Here is a 24,455-nt window from a genome sequence, read left to right on the forward strand (position 1 = left end):
CAAAAACCCTGTTGAAAAACAGCTGAACTGACACCCAAAAAAGATGTAACTGCAGTGAATCACACAACTGAATGGGCTGGTTACATAAGCCAACACAGCATTTCATTGTATCCCCTGGAAAAGATAATTTGTACTATTTGAAATCACGTTACGTTATAACCCTGACAGCAACACGACAGTTAACGTTATAATACTTAGCTAGTGCCTGAAGCTAGCTAACGGACGTTAGGTTGGTTTTCTCAGCAAAATGAACTATTTGAGCCTTAAATCTCAGTTAAGTGACAGAGCTTCATGAGTCATTTGTAAGCACTTCTTCAGTTGGTTAGTTTGTCGTTTTGTTTTTAACCACATGGTTAATTGGAGGATATATCTTTGCTCCCTGACTTTACGTCTTGACTTTGTAAAGAGCGACATCTTGCGCTGTTGTCGGGTGATTGCTTCGCCATTGAGCGTTGAAGTTGGTCCCCTCTGTAACCAATCAGCGAGAAGAATACTGGGACGCCAACGGATTGACCAATGAGCGCGGACGTAGTTCACAGCAAAGATGGCGTCCTATCTATTGTGAAGTGGAGAAGCTACAAACAAATATCTTTTATTTTTTGAAAAACTGAAAAAGTCAGGTAAGCATCACATTTAGTAATTACATATCGACTCTTGGCTTCGTGCTATGGTCCGTGGCACACATCCTGTTCTGCAACCATGAATACATCCATATCTTAACTCAGGAGTTAACGCTCATGAATGACATTGGCAGCTAATGGCTAACGTTAACCTGCCAAATTATGTACAACGCAAGTTAGCTAAAGTAAGCTCGACTGAGTAGTATCTCAAATAAAAGTGTATTGTAAAATTGCTTTAATAGTCGTCTCTTCGGGTTCGGGTTTAAAAATCTATATATTCACAAAGTGCATGTTCGTTTCTACCAGGATGAAGGTGGTCAATCTGAAGCAAGCCATTCTACAGGCTTGGAAAGAACGATGGAGTGACTACCAGTGGGCCATTAACATCAAGAAAAACTTCCCAAAGGGAGCGACATGGGACTATCTTAACCTTGCAGGTTAGCTGAAAGACTGTGAAGTTCCCTTGCCGTCAAACGAATTATTTCACTTAATACCAGTGATAGTATTGTCATTTCTATTTTGGGTTAAAGTTATGTTTATGTATTCCAGAGGCCCTGATGGAGCAGGCGATGATTGGTCCTTCTCCCAACCCTCTTATTTTGTCTTACCTCAAATATGCTATAAGTTCCCAGGTGAGAGAAAAATCTGTTATTTGGAAAATGGTGTCAGTGAGGTGTATGTCAAACCATCTTCAACGTTACCTTCTCTCTCTCCTTAGATGGTGTCTTATTCCAGTGTGCTCACAGCTCTCAGCAAGGTAATTTGTACTTGAGGAAAATAATGTCATAATGCAGTTTACTATAAGATATGAGCGGTTTTCATGAATGTCTCTTTTCTGATAGTTTGATGATTTTTCTCGGGAGCTGTGTGTAAAATCACTGCTGGAGATAATGGACATGTTTTGCCATCGTCTCAGGTATGTCAAATTATCCATGATAGTTTTGTGCATTTTCCATCCTTAGTGTTACCTGTGAAACAAGTCTAACACACATGTACATGTGTATATATATATATATATATATATATATATATATATATATATGTGTGTGTGTGTGTGTGTGTATGCCTGGTTTGAATTAAGAAAGCACATTATTACATTTTTGTAATGATATATTAATACCTAGTACAACCATAAAAGATGACAATCATCACTGATTGCATAGTAATCATTAATAAACATGTTAAATGGGCTATGTAGATGATATATTATGAAACTGAGAATTGTAATTGAATTGTGATTTAAGATTAGCCATATATCATAAGTTAATCTTTAGTTTTTACATTTTACTTATTTTGTTTGAATAACAAGCATCAGCTACAGATGCATACCACTCTTAACTAGCCGCCCAGTATTCTTGGGTATGCCATCTTTGTTAACCTAATGTTTTATTCTTACTGTTTACCTACACTATTGCTTGGAAAAAGTTATACCCTATTCTTCGAATTCAAACTGACTCACTACCTCTCCTCTCGTCTCTGACTCTGAAGCTGTCACGGGAAAGCAGAGGAATGCATTGGGTTGTGTCGGGCTCTGCTCGGAGTGGTAGTGTGGCTGCTGCAGGGCTGTGCCTGGTACTGTGAAAGGCTCAGAGAACTGGGTTCATCAGCCAGCACAGAGGCCAGTCTCAGAGCCTGCCAGGAGAGGCTTTATAATTTGATGAACAGCACCAAGAACAGGGCCCTGGTCCACATCGCTCGGTTGGAGGAACAAGGTGGTGGGTGTGCGTGTGTGTTTGCACAAATATATATATTTTTTCTAAATAATCCCTGTCAAAGTCACGTGAATTCAATTTGTGAACTTAATGGGACATTTGAAGCAGTATTGTTGAGAGTTTTAGTCACCAGTGATTGTCTAGATTAACTTATTATTTTCCATGTCAGCAAGTTGGATGTTAGAAGGCTACCACTCCTGAAACAATACATTTTGGTCAAATCTTATTGTGCATAATTGTTGTGCCAGACATCTTACTGTGATTCTGCTGCTATTCCTCCACAGGTTCCTGGAGCAACGTCGAGCAATCAGTGCTGAAAGTGACAGATGCCCTTGGCAGTGTACCTAACCAGACACTGAGAACAAAATTAGAGGAGAGCGTGTCACTAGTAAAAAGGTGAAGATTCCTGCCTCGTTCCTAAATACATAGATCTATTTAACTTTGGCAAGAGGCTGCCCCTCCTAGACGTGGCAAGATGTTAATTTAAAGGACATCACAAATAATCTTTGTTATGCCAACTCTTTTCACTTTACACAGTATTCCCATGATGCTGTCTGAGCAGAGTGAGCCTAAGTTCCATGCCTCCTTTCCATCAGTCCATGCCTTCATTATGCTGGAAGGGACCATGAATCTGACCGGGGAGACACAGCCCCTGGTGGAGCAGCTGATGATGATCAAGAGAATGCAGGTAAACATTTAGTTGCAATGAAATGTCATGTTAAATCTTCCGTAAAGTTGCAGTGAAAGTTGAGTGACTGAACAATCTTTTAATGCCTAGAAATGAATATAGCTTGATAAATTGAACACAGAGTGTGGCCGGTGTTGCATGTCGTGCTAAGAATTAAAAAAGGCACGAGAGAGGTTGAAGATCAAACTAAATCCAGAGAGTACAACTTTCTCTGGAAAGAGTTTTGTTTTTAATTGTGGAGACATTTCAAATTTTTCAGTTTCTTCTTGCAAGAATAAGTCATAAGACTCTTCAACTTTTAGTTGCAGTTTACTCAAATTCTTTGTCCTCCACAGCGAATCCCTGCGCCTCTTTTTGTCTTGGAGATCTGGAAGGCCTGCTTCACTGGCCTCATCGAGTCACCAGAGGGCACAGAGGAGCTCAAATGGACTGCTTTCACATTCCTCAAGGTAAGATGAGAGCTGTTAGCCCTATCTGTCTGTGATCTGCCTCTGTCTTTCTTTTTTGCTTGGCCGAAGTGTTTTAATGTACTTTTGACTTGAGGCTAATTAAATGCTGAATTTTAGATTTTTCTATATAAATACATTTTGTATTAGTATGTTTATTTCCTCTTTTTGGTTTATATTGACAGTATTATTGCCACACTCTCGTCTTAAATAGACTCTCTTTTGCCTAAAGTGACTTTAGTTTATTGTTACATGCCGTAATCAATTTAGTATAAAAGGTAAACTGATTTACATCTGATAAAAGGCACCTGAGACCAGATTACGTGTTGTCATATCCGTGCACATAAAAACTCAGCCACACAATGAATTTCTTGTTTCTTTATGTCAGATCCCACAAGTTCTTCTGCGACTAAAGAAGTATCCTCAGGGTGACAAAGGACAGGTACAACAATAGACTCACTGATGTCTTTCTAACAAATGAACACACTGGCACAATCATGAGCTTTTAGTATTTCTAAGCAGCCATAGTTGAAAAAAAGAATAACTGTTTAAATGTAATTTGATGTAACCTTCACTCTCAAAAACATGGCAAATGTGTCTTCCAGGACTTCATGGAGGATGTGAATATTGCATTTCAGTACTTACTCAAGCTCACACCATTACTGGACAAAGCTGATCAGAGATGCAAGTAAGTGCTCCAAAATCTTGCCACAACCATCTTCCCCTCCTGTAATCTCCCCGTAAAATGTTTATCGTCTTTCTTGTGCTTCTTGCCACAGTTGTGACTGCCTTGGCATGCTCCTGCAGGAGTGTAACAAGCTTGGTCTGCTGTCGGATCCAAATACAACCTGTCTCACTTCAAAACGGTACGGGTTGCCATCCCACATATATGATGCAAATCTCTTCATAAAAAGGAAAATTAAGCATTTTTAAAAATCGGTTTTCCTTCTTTTCTGAACAATTTTGTTTGTTAAAATGTTCATGAATGAAGTTTAGTTCCCCATATTCACACAATACACCATATTCCCCAACCCCTGCACCGTGTCTGTCTCTCCTCTTCCCCTCCTTTCCTGTCCCTCTCCCGTTGCACATTTGATTCAGGACCGATTACAGGGAGTTCGCCCCAAGGTTAAAGACAGCAGAAAATGCTAACATCCAGCCTAACCCGGGTCTCATCCTGCGAGCTGAGCCTACTGTCACTAATATTCTCAAGGTAGAGCACCATTACCTGTTTTTCAAGGCGTTCTCAGTGCATTGTGTAGATTGTATAAAATCAAGGAAATGCATTAGTGTGTCACTGTCAGTAAGTGTTTCATCTCGGGTAGACAAGGAGATGCTAACAACTAGAGTAAAATGTCACGTGTCAGTGAATACAGATTGCTCGCAAAGATTGCTGAACTACAATAAATACACCTTTTTTTTATAAAAGAACAACTGAGCATAACTCCTACTATCCCGTTCATTAGACAGTAGATGCAGATCACTCCAAGTCGCCCGAGGGCCTTTTGGGCGTCCTGGGACACATGTTGTCTGGAAAGAGCCTCGATCTGCTCTTGGCAGCAGCAGCAGCCACTGGGAAACTCAAATCCTTTGCCCGGAAGTTCATTAAGTGAGTAAATGCAAAATAGAGTTGCAAGTGAAGACAAATATTCCCCTTAGTCACCTGAATGCTGACTTGTTTATTGACTTACATTTTTATTTAGTGTTTTGTTTCTCCCTTTTTGTTCTAGGCTTAACGAGTTTCCGAAACACATCAGCGGCGAAGGATGTGAGTTCAAATACAAGAGTGGCATGTTCCAATGTGGGTGTGTCTCTCCTTATTGACACATTGTTCTTTTAATGAGATACTAACTTTGAGGATTTCCCCCCTCTTCAGCCAAGTCGGCGTCAGTACGAGCCCTGCTCTTCGACATCTCCTTCCTCATGCTCTGCCATGTGGTGCAGACATATGGTTCGGAGGTTAGTTCATGGCAATACTATATAATGATGATCATGGCAAGAGTATTTATTCTATGTAGATATTTCGGCAAATCGGCCTGCTCTTTCATGGTGAGGTCACAATTCTGCTCATTGAACATAATGTTGTAGATTTGATTAGATCTGTCATTTCTGTCCGATTAGACCGATTGAGTCTAAATTGATCCATACAGCACACGGCTGCCCTGTATCTCTCCTTTCCAGGTGATCCTGTCAGACCCCAGCCCTTCAGGGGAGACGCCCTTCTTTGAAACATGGCTACAAACATGTATGCCTGAAGAGGGCAAGACTCTGAACCCAGACCACCCCTGCTTCAGACCAGAGCCTGGTAAAGTGGAGAGCCTGGTCACCCTGCTGAACAACGCCTCAGAAATGAAGCTAGTGTAAGTGTGCATACTTTATTCCTTTACTGCCAATGATTTGACATACTTTACCCAACCGATGACAATTTTCCTGAAGAATTACCTGCTTGATATTTGTTTCCCTCTTTACAAACTGTTGGTAAAAAACTGTACATGTATTTGCACATCCTTAAAATGGTCTTCCAGTGAAGATTCATATAAAATCTTATATTTAATCTGTATTATTTATTTGGTGGGCCTTTTTTAAATGTAGATCCTTGCTTTGTTTCATCTTATTTATCTCATGCAATGAATGCTCTAAATACAGAAGAACGTTTATCTGTTGTGACAGTCAGGTGAAATGGCATGAAATCTGCCTGAGCACACCAGCAGCCATCTTGGAAGTTCTGAATGCGTGGGAGAATGGCGTTCTCTCTGTGGAGGCAGTGCAGGTCTGTTCAACTTCAACGCTCTTACTATTTTTTTTTTCTTCATCCTCCCTTTGACTGGAAAATATTGTGTCAGAGGGTCACATGATGCTCAGGCAGTACCAGTAACCTCCCTGACCATACTCCATGTCTACAAATGTTGTTTTTCCTTTTGATTGATTACTCAAGTGAGGCTGATTCTGTGGAAATTGACGAGTAAAAATGTGTAAGAACTTGCAACAGCAGTGACGTCCTTTAGGAGTCGACTTCTCATTTTTTCTCTCCTCCATTCAAGTTTTTATATCACGCAATGTGGACTGATGCTGTTTTAGTCATAATCCAATCTCCTTAACTATACCCCGCACTCTTCTAACCACATCCTTCCTTCCTCTTTTTCTTGCTGCTGTCATCTCTTTCTGAGTGTAGAAGATCACTGACAATATCAAGGGGAAAGTGTGCAGTATGGCAATCTGTGCGGTGGCCTGGCTGGTGGCCCACGTCAGGATGCTGGGGAGGGATGAGCGTGAGAAGCCCCAGACTATGATCCGGCAGCTTGTGACCCCGCTATACGGGGAGAACACTCTGCAGTTTTACAATGAACGGTACAAACATCAGAAACACAAACACTATCTTATACTTCACAGCCTCCTCCCATGATCAGTTGTGGTCTCCCTCACTGACCATCAATACATTGATTAAAAATGATGTTGTCTCTCACCAGCGTGATCATTATGAGTTCCATCATGGAGCACATGTGTGCTGACGTCTTTCAACAAACTGCCGCGACCCTGCGCCCCCCAATGGAGGGCCAGGAGCCGATCCCCTACCGCAACCTGCTGCCGGCCAAAGACCCCATCCACGTGGCCCTCAGCAAGCAGTTCCAGACGGTGCTGCGCAAAGGCTGGGTGGACAGCCGGGCTCTGCATCTGTTTGAGAGTCTTCTCAACATGGGAGGGGTCTTCTGGTTCACTAACAATTTGGTCAAGGTAAGAGGACCAAAACATATTACCGATAGCTTGAGGATCGACATCGGCAACACTGGCAGTATTTAAAGCCTGCAACTAACAATTATTTTCATTGTTATTTACTCTGGAATAATTAACTTGATGATTAACCCATAATCAAAAATAGTTGAACGTTAATTAATTGACCAATGCTTGTGAGATAAAAAATAAAAGGTCCACCCATTACAACATTGTTCCATCACACAGCTAGTGGTCGTAGACTCCACATTGTACCTTTTTTAAGATGATGACCACTCGTTATAATAATCGGAGCAATGCGTCGTATTCCAGGAGCTGCTGAAGGAGACTCGACAGGAGTGGGCCGATCGCGTAGTGGAGTTACTCTACAGCATCTTCTGCCTGGACACTCAGCAGATCACCCTCACCCTGCTGGGCACCATACTGCCCGACCTGCTCACAGACTCTGCCCACTGGCACAGCCTGGCAGACCCACCTGGAAAGGCGCTGGCCAAGTAAGAGAAGCTTAATACCTTGACGTGGCGGGCGACAGTGGTTGTGCTATATTGAGATTGGGTGTTAACTTTACTCTCCGGGGCAACTCCTCAGGTTGTCTGTGTGGTGCGCACTCAGCTCTTACTCCTCTCACCACAAAGGCTCGTTCTCGGCTCGTCAACGCAAAAGGCAGCGCGAAGATATTGAGGTAAAACATTCTCGCATGGCCATATTTGGCACACGTATGTCACTCTTGAAAATATTTTTTTCAGCGTGATAAAATGACATGTTGAATGAAGTGTGTGAACACTGTGATTTAATTCCTTATCATTGATCTCTAGTGTATTACAATTCAGTCTAATATGTTTTATTGGCCGCAGGACTACAACAGCCTATTTCCCTTGGATGACACTCAACCGTCTAAACTCATGCGTCTGCTCAGCTCCAATGAGGATGAGCCTGCTGCCCTTTCCAGTCCAGGTCAGTCTATTACTGTCTGAGTTTTTATACACAGTTGAATTCTGAAGCCTGTGGTCTTTCAGTCATTTGTCCGTCAGTCTGAGCCGGAGATTATACAAATACCAGATGGGTTTCAAAAGCAAATGGGCTTTCTAAGACCCTGTTACCAGCAAGTTGCTTCTTGTAAGCACCTTTAACCAAATCAGATAAGCATCAATAAGCTCGGCCTGTCTCAACATTTATGATCTGTTGAGTGTCTTAAACCGTCAGCAGGTTCTGACTTGAGCACTGCAGTTTTATGTGAGTTGTTTTGCTTTGACCAATGTTAAACAACAGAAGGGAGATTGATTTTGAGAGGCATTGTGGTTCTAAACTACACTTACGATCATGCCATCAACCTGACTGACAACATTTGCATTCAGCTTTGGGATTTTTCACTTTGAGCCACATCTACATAAATACATTTCCAGACATGGAGTTAATAGATCAGTGTGTTGCATGACTTAGGAAAAACTTGAATGAGCTACTTTGCTTGTTATACTGAAACTGAGTTTTGTTCTTTTTTTCTTCCCCAAAAGTTCCACCCATTCCTTTGAAAAGACATGTCTAGTCATGTCAAGTCATTTAGAAGATGATCTCAAGATCTCATACTAGAAGTTTTGGCTGGACTCTTGACTCAATTTATACCTGAAGCAATAGATTTTAAAATATAATAATAATAAATGAAATAAAAACATAAAATATATATCTCGTTAGTTGTTTTGTTTTTAATGATATTCGTGATGAGAAATTTACATTTGTTTTGAATATATGGATAATAAAATAATTAGCTCATCGTCTTTTAGAAGAAATAGAAATAGTTATTTTAGGAACAGGAAGTGTATGTAAGACGGCAGTGGAGGGAAGCCTTTTTGACTTTCACAAACAATTACCATTTTCTCATTCAGTTTCGTATGTTCTTTTTGTCTTGTGTCAAAATAACATGAAACAAAAATGTTCAGTTCTTCCTCTGTTTCTCACGTCACATCTCATAGGAGACCGATCTATGAGCAGTTCCCTCTCTGCCTCCCAGCTCCACACTGTCAACATGAGGGACCCTTTAAACCGAGTCCTGGGTAAGACTCACATCTGTCTGCTCTGCATGCCCTCTTCCTACAATAACGACCCCTTGCCTGCCATATGCCATGAACACATACACGTGTGTACATTGCATTAACACACCATGTTGTCTTTTCCACAGCCAACCTGTTCCTCCTCATTTCCTCTGTCCTGGGCTCCAAGATGGCGGGACCTCACACCCAGTTTGTACAGAGTTTTATGGAGGAGTGCGTCGACTGCCTTGAGCAGGGAAGTCGCGGAAGCATTCTGCAGTTCATGCCTTTTACAATGGTGAGTCGTGGGCTGAGATGTGAAGAAACTGGGAGGGGAGGTTGCGATAAGGAGGGAGATGAGTGGCTGTTGCACCACTCATTATTGGGAAAGGGTTTGGGTCTTACATTTTTGGTTGTTTGAGCTTAGTCACGTTGGGTTCTGTTGCAGACTGCTCACATATCAAATAACTGAGCAGATGTACTTGTGCCTTGAGCAGCGTGATGACCGTTGAACTGTCATTTGTCTTTTTGCGCGTCCAGGTTTCTGAGCTGGTGAAGCTGCCTGCTCTGGCCAAACCTAGAGTTGTCCTGGCCATCACTGACCTGACTCTGCCACTGGGGAGGAGAGTAGCGGCCAAAGCCATCTCCGCCTTGTAAGCAGTGGGTTTAAATTTACATCGGCACCAAATCAACCTTCCCCCACCCCAAGTGGGTGAAATATAGCTGTGGATCATCCATTTAAAGGGATTATAACCATGTTTATGTGAACACTGTTTTGCTATTGTGTTTTTTTAATTCTTTTTCACACTTAAAGAAATGTGTAAATAAGTAAAAAAAAGAAAAAAAGATTGAAGATCCTCTGTTTCTGCTTGCCAGTATTTACTCATTTTAGTGTGTGTGTGTGTGTGTTGGTTACGGTTACATCATATTTGGGACAACATGAGATTCAACCGCTGTGATGATGGTCACATGCTAGCGAGGCCAACACATGACACTACGTACAGCGGGGTTTGTACCGTCCTCAGCAGTGACAAAGCTTGTGCTCATCAGGCCGTCATCCACCAGTTGCAACACTTCCTCAAGGAAATCTGTCTGGCAGCGTATGACACGAAAGCTATTATTTCACTTTTAGTTGCACTTCTCTATTACAGTATTACCTCCACTGGAATTTTAGATGTATTTTTTTGAGAGCATGTGTCGGCCGTGACCCACTGCCGGTGCTTGATATGTCGTTCACAACAAGTAATGGTTCCTTTTTCAGAAAAATGCTTTTTTATTGAATCATCAGAAAATATAAACATTACAGTACAGGAAGAGAGATTCATACAAAAATATTTAGTTTCATTTAAAAGGTTTACAGAATGTGTAATTAATCCTAAATGTGCACCCAATCCCATGAAATAAGTTAATAGTTGAGTTATAAATATTAAGCTGTCGCTAAAAGTTCTGTTTTGCTAAACATTCTTTTAATGAAACTCTGCGATGGAAGGAAATTAAAAGTATAGCATTTGAATGTTGAAATGATATACTGTATATTGTTTTTGTCAGACTGGATGATTTTTCAGTTATTGCTATGTGATGAAGGAAGGAACAAAAAAGAGTTTGTGGTGACAGAGTTTTGTGGTGAATATACTCCCCAAATAAATATTCCATAAATAAATATATAAATATATTTAAAATAACAAATAATCATTTAACTGATAGATAGATAAATAAATAAATATCATGATTTAAAAAAAGAGTGTTTTGGACATGAACCAAAATCAGTCACAGTATGGCACCCGTTGGTCAGCTCTCTGACTCCTCATTGCTCCGGTCTAGACTCCTGAGGCAGCGGACCGTGTCCTGCCCGAAGGACTGGAGCTGCACCAGAGTGAGGTGTGCCGCCACCTGAACGTCATATTCTCCTGGTAGACGCAAGGCCACGGACATTGGTGAGGGCTGCACCGCAGCCTCTGCTTGGGCCATTTTCAGCAACTGCAGGGCACACATACAACAACATCATGAAAGTGCCTAAAAGTCAGGATTGTTTTCCAAGAACCACAGTGGTTTGTAAGTAATATTCTACCTTATTGATCTGAATGACAAGGTCTTTGATGTCAGCCTGTAGCCCAGTCACTTTGTCTTTGTTTGCCAGCTGAGGAGAGACGGTGCTCAGCAGGGCCCGGTGCAGCTGAAGACCCTCAGACATGTGTATCAAACTGGTCTCCTAATAGGAAAGAAGAGCAGCAAACGGGTCATGTTATCTGTTCTTCAACCATCATCTGACCACACCGAATGATTCCCCTGCTAGATGCTTACCAAAGTGAAGTTTTCTGACACCCCCCTGAGCACAGGAGCAGAGGGGATGCCTATGGTGGATGCCATGAACACCAGCTTGGCGTTTTCTGAAGAATTGAGTTGTAGCGTCTGGTGGAGATAAAGGGAGATGTTATGTTAGAAACTGCAGCTTAGCATGCAACAGGAAGCACACACTACCTTGATATGCATTTGTGGGCCTATTTACTTTATTTTATATACAGTGGTGCAGAAGTACTCGCATCTTTTACTTAAGTAAAAGTAATATCACAAAAAATACGAGTATCCAAAGTACTATTTTCTTTTCTTGTGGGTAGTTTAATCTGGATGATGCATTGTGTTTTATGAGACCATTATAGCCATTGTATGTACTGCCCGACCTGTATAGTTACTAGTAACTCATTTTTAAATGATTGTAGTACATGTAAGTAACTAAATGCAAGTACCTTAAACGTGTAAAGTTCAGCGATGAGTGCAAATAAGTGAAAACTAAAAAAAAAAGGTAAAAGTTTGGCAATCTTCATGCATATGATCTCAATTTAGAGATTGACGCTGGTCCTTTCTTTAGCAGCAGCTCAACTACTAACTAAATATAACGATGCACCACATCTTTATTCTATTGAGAACCTCTCAAATACGTAAAGCCGCAGACACGAACTCATTGAACGGCCTGTCAGAGGGCACAGTGCCCGCTGGAAGGCGCGTGGTCAGAAGAACCTGCACCGACATCTCCCGATCCAGCGTAGCTCACCTCGATGTGAATGCATGACGCGTGCGTGTCGGGAATGGAGAGCAGGATCTTTAGGATCAAACTGCGGCTCCTCTGCACGATGTCTTGAAACTGCTCCCCCTCAACAAGTGCGTTCCTCTCCCGCAGAGGCGCGCCGCGGGCCAACGTGGCCATGTAGCAGGGAATGGCGAAAACTGCTGAAAAGGAAATCAAAACGGCACCATCAAAAATAAGAGAGGGCGAGGAAGGGAGGGGGGCAACAGGCGGAACAAAGCCCGGCTCTCTCCTCTGCTGCAAGCACTGGGCATGTCTCCCCTCAGGCTCAGTAGCGGCATGAGTTGAGAATAGTCCCTGTAATGTGAAACCTCATCCAGAAAGTGACTACAGCACCATAAACATAGCTAATGTAACAGTTTGAACAGATGTCAACTCAAAAATGCAATATCATATTTACTCCTTAAAACAGATCCAGATGCTCTGCAATACTCCCAGTGAATAGATACTCCATCAAACACTAGCCCAATACTTCCTCCAGAGTCTCTGCTGTGGCTCCAGATGATCAGCAGAGGAAGAGAAAGCAGCATTTTACAAGCATTACCTCACCACTACTCACCAATCAGGATGTGCATGGCCTGTGTTGAGGAATGTCTTTGAGTATTTACTTCAAGTGAACACAATGATTGACAATACAAGTATAGTCTTATATATATAGCAGGCCCATGGAGAGGGATTTTCCATTATTTGTTCATATGAAGAAGTCTTGTCAGCAGATTTCCGTTCTTTTCACATTGAAATGTAAAGCCTTGTCATTGTTTTGGGAGCCTAATTTAAATGGATCCAAATTGAGGTAATTGATAATAATGATATATGTTTAATTTATTATAACAATATTGGATTCTTAAAAGAACCGTACACTTTATATTTTAAATAATTTTTCAAGCATAATCATCCCACACATTACTTATAAAAACACTAAAACAACAAAGAACTGTTAAGATTATCAGAAAATAAAATGTTAAAGATTAAAAAAAAAATCTATATATATTTTCCAGAAGGATGAAATAACATACATTTTAAAATAAAAGGGTGAAACTAGTTAGAGATGACTCTATATATATTATGTCATTACATTTTTGTGTAAGTCTCCAAAGTAACACAATTCAAGACAATTTTAGGAACTGGAATTCCGTCATTACTGATTACATTGATGTAACGCAGACTGTATAGTTAAAATATGACTCCGCAAGTTGCACAAAACTATTTCAAAGTCATACTTAACGGGATCTAGAGGAAACATGCCTTTCCTCTGTTAAGAGGGAAATGAAAATTGAAAGTGTTTTGAAGCTTAAATCAGAATCTTACTGAAATCTAGGTTTTTCTGGAGGAAGTTTTTCTCGCCTTATGATGTCTGTGGTCATCCTGCGGGTTTTTTAGCCAATGTGATTCTTCTTTGACAAATGACTTGTTTGTCTTGCTATTAATAGTTTGTCAAATCTGACATCTTATATGTATGCTCAGAAATACACACACAGCTCTATTTAACTGGCTGTAATACAAGCAAAGAAACACACAATACCTTAAACAAAAACAAAAAAGAGCATCATTACACACATTATTCTTTAATTGTGGCCCCTGTTGCATCATTTAGAAAGGTCTGATATTGTTCTTACCTAAGAGTGTCCTTGATCGACACAGGTGCCCATTGGTTCAAGCATAGTGAGTTCACCTTAATGTACAATTTCAGTCTATCGGCAGTGAAGAGAGGTAACAAGAAGGCTTCACAAGAGTGCCACCTGGTGGAATAAGGCCTTTTCCCTCAGCTCTGTGGTCCCACTGCAAACAAATGTTTGCTTGCATTGATTGCATTCATAAATCTCTCAGTGGTCAAAGTGCAGTGGAAAACTAATCTGAGCATAAATTGCAGTGAAAATGTAAAACAGTTTTGTAACTGTAATATATCTGATACAGACGGGCTTTCAGTTAATCCTTGCTTTAAAGGATGGGGAACACTTTTATGTTCTTCTTGCAGAGAGTTATAAGAAAATCCATATCAATATCATAAATGTATGCCACATATGAAGGTATTGCCAGGGAAGGGTTAGCTTAGCTTAGCATAAAGACTGGAAGTAGGGGGAAACAGCTAGCGTGGCTCTTTCCAAAGGTCAAAAAGTCAGCCTCACTAATTACACGGTATGTTTTGTTCGTTTAATCTGTAATAAGACCGGTAGGTGTGAGGTTTCTAGGTAAACAAGGGAGACTCCATGAAGTTGTTGCCACGGTAAAGAGATAAATCTGTACCCCTTAGGCCTGCACCACTTATGGCCTGTTAATTGGTGAGCAGGAAGTGACTGGTGGCTTCTTTTATATTTAGACAGCACCAAACTAGCTGTTTCCCCTGTTTCAAGTCTTCATGCTAAGCTAAGCTAACTGGCTCCCGGCTCCGGGTAATATGTTCCTCACAGGCATGCTGGTGGTATTGATCTTCCGATCTAACTCTGCAAGAAAGATAATAAGCACATTACCCAAAGTGTCAGTCCACCTATTTTACCACCTCAAGTTGTCCATTTAATCCTCATTTCAAAATTGTAAAATCTAGACATATAGCTACGTGGTGAGAGTGTCGTTAGAGTGTAATCACCCAATAGGTCAGTCCTCTGCCTCTGTTGTAACGGATCAGTTTGCTTCTCTTGATCAGTCAGTGTAGCTACGTAACATCTTGCCATGCTTGATAAGCTGTGAAGTGAAGCCATCAAATCTGATCCCTGAAATCCACACTGTTCTGATCTCCAATCAATCCTGCACATGAAAGGAGGGCATTATCCACTGCTGAGGCCTCACTATGGCCCCGACAATGACCCAGTTGGAAACACTATTTGGTTGTAGCGGTGGAACAATGCGCTTGTTCGCCTTTGGCTGGGCAGAGAAACGCAGGACAAGCATGTCCTTGCTTTTTAACCCTTAAAGTTGTGCAATCTGATGCCTCAATTCATCCTTAACGTTGTGTCACCTAATCCAATTATTATAATTATTAGATTGAAACAAGCAGGTACTGCTTGTTGCTTGTTTCAAAAATAACAATGATATGTTATTCCATAAAAAATCTGACTGGGATACAAGACAGCTGGATTTGTCTCTTGTCTCGTGTGTAATCTTACGCCGGCGATTTTCTTTACGTTCCATGTTTGCTTTTACGGTTTTCACAAGAGCTGAAGGGGTATATCCACACCGAGAATCTTACCTCCAGTAAACTCACGTCATACGTGTTAGTAGGTCACATCTCTGAATCCAGATTTACATTTGTCCACGGGGCACTCTCGAGCCTACATTGCAAGTACTGTGCAATCGTTACACATGCATATGCCATATTGTGTATAATGTTCATTAAACCTGTCGATACTCAGACATTTCACCTCCTCTGAACTATGCATAGTATAACAGTAATCACTCATTAATATGGCTATAGTGCAATTGTAATATCCATTAACTGTGTAATAGCTGTTTAAGTAACCACTTTGACAGTGATGTATTGCATTGCAACATTAGATTTTGACATATTGTATTATGATTAGCACTGTAATACTCATATATGGATACTCTGGAACTTCTGCTCATTTATTACACTCATTGAAAATGTGGATTAGCATGCTCAACCAAGGCTGCTTTATAGATGGGCCCTATGTCAATTCTGTTTTTAATACCTTTTATATTTCAGTTGATATGCTTCCATTGTACATATTCTTTGACAAATGTAAGTTTCACAAACTAAATTACAGCAAAGCTGGGGAAGGTAGTATTCCAGTTGGTTTATGGGACTCACATGTACACATGTTCTGCAACAGGGAGAGCTATGTTGCACAAAATGAAGTTAGGGTCTTGAAAACAGTATTTTCTCCCGAGATGGCTGTAATCATCTAGAACATGGCAGAATTTTGACATGGACGTCCTTGTCTCTGTCCTTACATGCATCATCCAAGGTGTCACTTACCTTTTTTGGCTGAAAGAGGAAATCAAGTGCCCATGCAGGCCCTCACTGGGAGACCCCATGTGATCTTGGAGCCTGGAAACAGTTTCACCTGCAACCCAACCCCAAACAGGATGCGCTCTGTGGGATTGGATGTGTCACCTTATCCCCCACTTTGTGTCCCATTACCCAGCAGTTGTAATGCTCACACCAGTGTAACGTGTCTAAGATAGCAGGCGGGGGAAGCTGAGCTGGCCTGAAATTTAAATTAACCTCAGTGACATTTATGTGTGCTGGAGAACAGGAGTGTTACATTACAGGTCCCCTCACTTCGCCATGCACACACACCTGCCGTACATAAAGGTGAACAAAAGAATGTAAATACTCACGTATATTTGTTGGATGAAATACAGAGTTGCACATGTATGTTGCTAGTTTTATTCTTACCTCCTGTTGTGGCGAGCCTCTCTTAACAGTGGCTGGTTGCAAAGCCACCGTGAGAGTCTGTTATCAGAGGAAAGAGCGAAGGAGGGAGCTGTGTCTGTGTGTGGCAGGAAAGAGAGAGAGGCTTACCATCTATTTTTCAGTACTGTTGAACCTCCTGCTCGTCATGGGAGGCTGTACCTGGGCTTCCTTAAGATTAACTCTGTCAAGATCAATATCTTTGTTTTCTGTAAAAGAACCTCAGCGTGTTAATATAATCTATGGACTATGGAACCTGTTGAGCATGGAGGGATGACAAAACAAACAACCACTTCTGATTTTCTTTACTAAAAGGACAACAGAGAAAACAAATCAAAGAGTGGTTTACTAAAAGATAAACATTTCCTTCCTTCCACCTTTCTTCTGGCAAGAAATAGTTTGACATTTTGGGAATCTTTTAGAAGATTGATGTCACTCTTTATGTCTGTCTGTTAAATATGAAGCTACAGCCAGCAGCTAGTTAGCTAGCTTAGCATAAAGACTGGAAACAGCGGTAAACAGCTAGCTTGGCTCTATCACAAGGCTTTCCAGTACATCTATAAGCTGTTTATCACTAGTGTGATTATTGCCGTTACCATTTTGTCACAAAAGAAAAAACATTTTTATGTAGCGAAGCACGCATGTCCGCTTCACAAGACAAAAACCTGTCCAGGTAGAGAATGTGTAAGGTGCGAAAGTTAACCACACAATACATAAACCACATAAGCTAATGTTAGCTATGGTGGCTTTCCCCTTGACCAACATATAACGTTAGCAAGTTGATATCAGCGACATCTTCATCATAACAAGCCGTTACCCTTTTGTGGTTGAGAAACCCAAATTGCAAAAAAATATTCCCCATTTAGAGTTAAAAAACATATAAACTATTTCCACAGGTGGAAATCCAGTGAAATTGAGGACCGTCTCACTATTTCCCCCCCAGCATGTATGTTTTACAGGAATGTTCAAGCTTTCATAACCACCCACAAAATCCTTTTTTATAAGTTTCTGTGTGAAAGGGCTTTAATGCTTAGTAATTAACTTATGCTAAGCTTAGCTAACCGCTCGCAGGATGTAGCTACGTATTAACCGTACACACCACAGAGTGTTATTGATCATTTCATCCAACTCATCAAGAACGTTCAGCCTATTTTCCAAGATGTCAAACTATTCATTTAAAGAGTGATAACTGCCTTTGGGACAGAGGATATTTTGGGATGAGGTAGAACTGACTTTGGCTGCCACTGTGAGTACTTTTGACCCTCATAGAGTCGCCCAAGGGAATTTGGAAAGTGCTTTACCCAAGCAAGCGTAGGCCAGGCAGCAGAGAGGAGGGCAGCTGATCCCCTGTGGCATTCTCCCTTCATTTCTCCTCAAGAACTGGGCCACACAGGATGATGGGTGTATTCCCAGACTTTCTGCTCTGGTGTTTTCATGGCCATCATAAATCATGTATTGGTTCTGCTGTGCTCTAGAGGCCTGTGTGTGTGACACGGGGAAATCCTTGTTGACAAACCATTTCCCACATCTCAGACACCAGATTTCATTATTCAAGACTGCACTGGGTTATTCTAACCTTGTTCTGTGGAACAGACCAGAGCATGTCTTAGAGCACAGTCTGATGTGAATTAAATTACGCCTCCAACTACATTTCACTTTTTGTGGTCTCGGTTTTACATTGACGACACTAAAGCGTCTTCCTCTTTGCCACGGTCTGGTGCAATAGGAGATTCACATCCCTGGCAGCTCTTTTAAATGGACACGCTGGTCATGGCCCCATAAAAGGTATATTTGGAAAACCCATGGGAGTGACCGCATCAGACAATATGGATATCAGATGCACCCTGGGGGCATATAAAGGCATGAGAGATAATGAAAAACAGCACAAAAGCAGAGGCTCTGTCTGTATAACCAGGTATGATCATGAAGGATTCCTGTGTTCCCTTAATTACTCCGAATGGAAGTGGGAGCTTGTTTGCTCAAGGGTTTTTCCTACCAGAATATGAAAAATGTGTCCCTGTTTTGATTATAAATCCCTCTCCTCATCTCTTTGTACTTTGACAGCTGAACTGCAGTAACCTCTAATTCTCTGCTTCGCATATCAACCTTTTCTGACAATTACATGGTATGTGCAGGGCTATTGGCTTGTGGCTAAAGATTAGCATATTGTGCAGAGGAGTAATTCCGGAGCTGCAGTTGGTTTCTGGTACCAGTTAAAAGGACTCAAATCTTTCATCACCCCTGGTTAACGAGTGATGTTTTTTTGTTTGTTCCCTCCTCACAAACCAACAACATTCTACGCCCATGCATTTGAGAAACGGACTCGCAATGGGCTGACATGGACTCTTTGAGTGCAGTATAGAGTACTGCTGTACTGTATAATGTCTGGTTATGGGAGTGAGCTAGCAGGGGTTGCCTGTCAAATACTCTTAACATACAGAGGCAGCTTGGAGGTCTGCAGTTCTCATCAGCATGGAGCTCTGGTAGCTACTAGCAAAAACATCAGAGTAACAACTGATAAGCCCCTCATCACACAGCGATCTGATTCATCCGCTTAGTGAGCAGAATATGCATTTGCTAAAGAGTCATTCAGATTCTAATTACCGCACAGTTACTGACATAGTTGTTCAGTAAGAGAAACTCCAAAACAACAATTTAATTGGAAAACATCATTTTACTTAGAATATACTAGTGAATGCCATAAGGGTTTTAATGGAAACAGTTGTACATGGAGATTGTCATTCTGGCGTTGCCTGTTCCTATCGTTCATGTTGTCTTTGTGTGTGAGCGAGGTGCCTCTTCTTCTGTAGGTGCATGCACCACTGGATAAATCCCATTTATATCAAAAAACCTGCTTCTGCTTTTACTCCTTTAGCGCACAGACTACTAGACCATCAACTGAGCCAACAAAACCTCTTAATGGGTCGCTGAAAGATTACTTATTCATAGGTTGCATAGGCCTGGTTTTCTTGTGCAGATGCACATGTCTTGTTGCCCACCGTGGCTTCGTGACAACAACTGAACAAAGTCATCCGATGATGATCGTAGTTGTAGGTTGTAGCTCCATTCTTTTTGGCGCGGGTTATCCCTGCAGGTCCCACGTGTAGATCCATCAGCCCTATACCACAGTACTAATGGTGGAAGACTCCTCTGACTTGCCCTGTATGCTGGGCAACGACTTGAGATACTCCAGGTGTCTGCGGGCGTCCTCCTGATTAGCCCTGACATAGTAGACCAGGTAGGAGATGACCATGGTGAACCAGCCGAACATCACGACCAGCATGGCCACATCTGTAGTCCTCTTCATCACCACACATAGGTCTATGTCTGGTGCCAAGAGGAAGGCAAGTCCTTGAACTCCTATTTCCTTCGGATCTGATGTCTGGCACACAATGCCCGTCAGCGACGTGGGCTCCAGGTCCACGTGGGGCATGGCCATCTGCAAGTTGCAGTCACAATGCCAAGGATTGTTTGTTAGGTTGGCGCGAGACCGCAGGCCCTCGAAGGCCTCAGGGTTAAAGTTGACTAACTTGTTAGAAGAAATGTCAAGTAACTGTAGTGAGGTGCCAAGGCCTCTGAATGCCCCTGGCTCTAACTGGCTTATTTCATTGTGCGATAGATCCAGTTCGACCAGGTATGGCAAACCTGCAAAAGCATTCGCTGGGACCGTAGTAAAGAGGTTGAAGTCCAGGTAGACGCGTCGTGTGTCATTGGGGATATCCTGAGGGATCTTTGTGAGCTGCAGATTGCTGCAGCGCACCGTCTTGCCGCTGCTCTCGCTCTCAGAGCAGTAGCAGCTCTTGGAGCAACTGGTAGCAGCATGGTGGAAGCAAAAGGTCATTAGCACCAGGCTATGCAGCAGCAAACACATGACCACTGAGTGGCGCAGTAACCAGTCTGCGAGTAGGGGCATTGTGGGATACGGGCATGCTCCAAGAAGGACCACCTGGAGGCAGGGGGTGAAGTCCACATCAACCTCCCCAGTAGCTTTTGAGTCTACAACATGAAAACAACAGAAAGTCACATTAGCAAGGGGAGGAAGACTACCCTTTTTTTTTTTTTAAAAAGAGATGTGCTGATTGTACTGTGAAATCAAGCAAGCATGAGTGATTACCAATGTTTCTCCATAGGCCATAGTGCAGAAATCAGGGGGGGGGGGGGGGTAGTCTACAGTAGCTTGTCTAATTGCAGTGAGCAGGCAGCGGGAAGGTTGCATTTCAGCATGTAGTTGGCCAGAAACAAATGACCTTCCGTTGTATTTCCAGGAGAGTCTGAGGATCAAACATTGCCTTCATACCAACGAAATAAACAAGCTACAAAAATCCTTTGGTGTGACTGTGCCTCCTTTATAATTGACATCCCTGCTATGCAGGGCTATTTCAGTACACAGATACTGGCATTAACATAGGGATGTGATTATTTAATTATAAAGTTTATCTATCATATTTCTAGTTATTTCTAAAACTATAGCTGCCATTCTGATGCAACATGTGTTATTAAAAGTGTTCATTAAAAATGTCCACACTTGGTGTCCATCAAGCTATGCAGTCGCTAGTACATAAGGTAATTTACTTTAGAAGTGCAAGTAACACAGTAAAAGCTTGTCTGTGTGTCCTGTAAATTACACTTTATATTTTGTATGTAAGCCTTTGAAAATAGCAGGACTACCACCCTAACACACTTCATTAATAGCTGAACAGGGCTACCTCCTATCCTGTTACTAATCCTCTTAAGGAAAAACTCCTTAAGTTAGTGTAGCACCAGTGTTGGCCACCCAATCCCTTTGTTGGGGTAAATGCTAATGTTATAAACAGCACCAAGGACAACAAAACAGACAATGTGATGGTCTGTCCTCTTTGAGACAAAAAAGAACCACTGAGTTCAACCAGACTTCTTGATTTCTTCAAAATGGCTGGAGACTGGGCAAGATCCACTTACCAAGATTAAAAAATGAAATCGATCTCAAAGTACCTCAAAGTATCACATGGCGTTGGTGGTGGTGGGGGGGGGGGGGGGGGGGGGGGGGGGGTAGAAGACAGAGTGTAGTGGCAATGGTGGTGTGTATGTGTGTGTTAAAGGGATAGATGTCTTGTCTACGGGACACAAATAACACGGTACGCCGTAACACACAATCCCAATAATGAGGGGGGAGTTGGAGGCAGAGCAAAGGGCGGATGAAGCCTCTGCTATTAAGAAGCTCTTATATATGTATACGTCTTCATTTAGGCGAAGTACCTTCCAGAGGAAGTCCCTCTGCAATTTATGTCAGCAGGGTGTATGAGAATATGAAATAGCATTTACAAATGCAGTTCAACACCCGAGGATTAAAAGGTTTTTTACATTTAGCTGACACTTTTATCTAAAGCGACTTACATTCTTACACCGTAGACACAGCTACGGGGAGCAATTCAGGGTTAAGTGTCTTGTTCAACGACACATGGACTAGTGCTAGAACCGCTGAACCTTTGATTGAAAGACGGACCTGCTAACCACTGACCCAGAGTCGCCAACACGTTTTGCCTAAACTAAATGGGAAATGTTATGCCCCTGCAAGGGCTGTACTTCCCTTGTGACAGAGGAGGAAGAGATGAGCATGTGGGCACACCAGTACTGGGTTGTGAGAGAAAGGATTTAAGGAGAGGGGGTGACATCACGATAACAAGCCAGAGAACAGTGCGTGATAATAAAGAGATATCGAGGTTGGGCACATGTTGGGGACAGTGGATGAAGACAGCTGGCAGTGAAAGAATAAAGGGGAGAGATGAGATAAACAGAAAAGAGGGGGGTGTTCACCAAATAAGTGGCAGGTTAGGTAGGGCGCCAGTTTAAAAAGATTTTCCATCCAAAATATACTTCTCAAAGACAAAAGTGTGTCATTTTACTACACCCCTACAACAAATCCAACCCCTCTTACAGCCAAATACAATCTCTAAATCTGGTGAGGTCTCATTCAGTGTTCCTAAAGTCATTACTTCAGTGATATATAACCCTCCTGCTTTTAATTTTAACAATAAATAGAGCGCTCATGAAGGTCAGTCTCTCACTTCATAAATTGACTGCTGTCTGTGCAGCACTGACAAGTCTCTTGTACCAATTATTTTAGGAGCAGTCATTGCTTCAAACACGAGAGGCAATGAAATGCAACACAAATGTATTAATACATTTTGTGATGTAATGTTCATGTATGAAATTGAAATTGACACATCACATCACAGCTTTGAGCATTGCATGAATGGCAATTTCTAGTTATGAATGGGCGGGTGGGGATGACTGAAAGGGAACATGAGGCATCCCTGACATGTTTAACTTCAAACATAGGCTTTTAATGTAACTGTAATCATATTTCAGTGCTTTGGGCTTTATCAACTCCCAGCCCTCATGCCAATCTCGATTACTAGATATTCTCTTTTTTATTCTTTATTGCACTGTTTACCAGAAGACCCCATTTCCCCCCACAGATCAATCTTGCTGATAGCAATAAGAACTGCCTGCTCTTTAAATAGTGTAATGACATTTAATGTATGAACTGTACACTATTAGAGATTATTAAGAGTTTAATCGCACAGTTGTTGTAATCAGTTTACATAGCCCTTCAAGATAAATATCCTCAACATTAACTTAATTAAAGGAACACTCATAATGTAATTACTTTACGTTACATTAATCACAATACAAGCGGAGGAAATTTGCAAAATTAAAGCGCAACAGTGGGTTAAGTATCAGTTCCTGCTCAAATTCTAATTCTAAGCATCAGGCATCTGGTGGGAAATTAACTCAAAGGACGGGAGATAAAGGCGATGCCTCGTGGCAATTGATACCCTTGTTAAGTTTGTCTTTCATCCGGTTTCAGTCAGCGCCGCACAGTGCACGTTTCAAGCCGATCACATAAAAAAAAAAAAAAAAATTTAAAAACGCATTAAAACTAGAAATGAGCTGCTATGTTATGGACCAAGACGCGCATCCCAAATATCCCAAAGCAAAGACAAGTGCTCACTCACGTCGTTGTCGCGTCCCCTCTCCTGTCCATGGTGTGTATCTCAGCAAGTGCCCAACAGTGAACTGGTCCCGCAGCTCAGCGCGCTCTCCGGAAGGCGGATCCGGCCAAGATGTTGGTTCGCTTCCATCGGGGTCCTCTCGCGGCCCGTTCAACTTGTGCTCGAGAGCCGCTTCTGGCAACCGCGACGCGCCACTGGAAATGCTCCTCCAGTTCAGGGCTCGCTCGGTGCTGCAGCCTTTAGTTTCCACGCAACCAACAGAAACAACTAAAGGCAGTAGCGTTGCTGGAGCCGGCGCGGATGGACGAAGCACCGAGGCAAAGCATGTAAGTGATGGCGGTATCACACCGTTTCTGATCCTGGATGTGACCGTAAAATGACGCGCAATGCATGCACAGAAAGCCTTCACGGCTGGATGCGTCTGGTCGCTGCCGGGAGGATCTGATGCATTAATGTAGACGTGTGGTGGAGGGGCTGATTGCATTTATTCACGTGCATCTGTTGATTGCTGAGTGGATCTGCATGCATCAGGTGCCAGTAAACTGAGGGGTACCCCCTCCTCACATGCACACACACACACACGCACACGCACACGCACACTCTCTCAAACATACACACTCACACGCGCACGCACGCACACGCACTTACCTACACGCACACGCACACTCTCACACACACACACACACACACACACACTCACACAACCAGTGCGGGTTGGTTGGCAGCCCGCACTAATCATGTTTGATCTGAATCTTGTTGTCTCAAACATGCAGCCTGGCTGCCAGGGCGG

General features: G+C 42.2%; 3 protein-coding genes across 12 annotated transcripts; 1 reads left to right on the top strand and 2 right to left on the bottom strand.

Moving 5' to 3' along the window:
* Nucleotides 1–506: 506 nt before the first annotated feature.
* On the top strand, nucleotides 507–10,067 carry med24 (mediator complex subunit 24). 6 transcript variants are annotated; one of them, XM_034558264.1, is made up of 26 exons: nucleotides 507–620; nucleotides 927–1,057; nucleotides 1,170–1,252; nucleotides 1,339–1,377; nucleotides 1,463–1,536; nucleotides 2,109–2,341; nucleotides 2,617–2,728; nucleotides 2,870–3,020; nucleotides 3,356–3,469; nucleotides 3,855–3,908; nucleotides 4,072–4,154; nucleotides 4,246–4,332; nucleotides 4,580–4,679; nucleotides 4,933–5,075; nucleotides 5,197–5,234; nucleotides 5,343–5,515; nucleotides 5,648–5,826; nucleotides 6,137–6,236; nucleotides 6,639–6,814; nucleotides 6,934–7,198; nucleotides 7,508–7,689; nucleotides 7,784–7,877; nucleotides 8,050–8,149; nucleotides 9,163–9,243; nucleotides 9,369–9,517; nucleotides 9,760–10,067. In XM_034558264.1, exons 2-26 carry the CDS (start codon nucleotides 928–930, stop codon nucleotides 9,874–9,876), a joined length of 3,057 nt encoding a protein of 1,018 aa, XP_034414155.1. In that variant the 5' UTR covers nucleotides 507–620; nucleotide 927; the 3' UTR covers nucleotides 9,877–10,067. The 6 variants fall into 6 exon arrangements, with proteins under 6 accessions (XP_034414155.1, XP_034414158.1, XP_034414156.1 ...); XM_034558267.1 differs by having other exon boundaries at nucleotides 5,343–5,425; XM_034558265.1 differs by having other exon boundaries at nucleotides 2,109–2,335.
* Nucleotides 10,068–10,535: 468 nt separating this feature from the next.
* csf3a (colony stimulating factor 3 (granulocyte) a) lies at nucleotides 10,536–12,991 on the bottom strand. 4 transcript variants are annotated; one of them, XM_034558276.1, is made up of 5 exons: nucleotides 12,861–12,991; nucleotides 12,269–12,441; nucleotides 11,521–11,628; nucleotides 11,288–11,428; nucleotides 10,536–11,196 (listed from the first exon to the last, which is right to left on the bottom strand). In XM_034558276.1, the coding sequence occupies exons 1-5, from the start codon at nucleotides 12,874–12,876 to the stop codon at nucleotides 11,008–11,010; spliced, it is 627 nt and encodes a 208-aa protein (XP_034414167.1). In that variant the 5' UTR covers nucleotides 12,877–12,991; the 3' UTR covers nucleotides 10,536–11,007. The 4 variants fall into 4 exon arrangements, with proteins under 4 accessions (XP_034414167.1, XP_034414166.1, XP_034414165.1 ...); XM_034558275.1 differs by having other exon boundaries at nucleotides 12,269–12,444; nucleotides 12,861–12,985; XM_034558274.1 differs by lacking the exon at nucleotides 12,861–12,991 and adding an exon at nucleotides 12,702–12,854.
* A 5,971-nt stretch (nucleotides 12,992–18,962) lies between these two features.
* lrrc3ca (leucine rich repeat containing 3Ca) lies at nucleotides 18,963–24,204 on the bottom strand. Of its 2 annotated transcripts, none has more exons than XM_034558271.1 (2): nucleotides 23,669–24,204; nucleotides 18,963–20,666 (listed from the first exon to the last, which is right to left on the bottom strand). In XM_034558271.1, exons 1-2 carry the CDS (start codon nucleotides 24,147–24,149, stop codon nucleotides 19,789–19,791), a joined length of 1,359 nt encoding a protein of 452 aa, XP_034414162.1. In that variant the 5' UTR covers nucleotides 24,150–24,204; the 3' UTR covers nucleotides 18,963–19,788. The 2 variants fall into 2 exon arrangements, with proteins under 2 accessions (XP_034414162.1, XP_034414163.1); XM_034558272.1 differs by having other exon boundaries at nucleotides 23,665–23,730.
* Nucleotides 24,205–24,455: the final 251 nt, after the last annotated feature.

Source organism: Cyclopterus lumpus, chromosome 19 (genome assembly GCF_009769545.1).
Source record: "Cyclopterus lumpus isolate fCycLum1 chromosome 19, fCycLum1.pri, whole genome shotgun sequence".
In the NCBI taxonomy this organism is placed as follows: domain Eukaryota; kingdom Metazoa; phylum Chordata; class Actinopteri; order Perciformes; family Cyclopteridae; genus Cyclopterus; species Cyclopterus lumpus.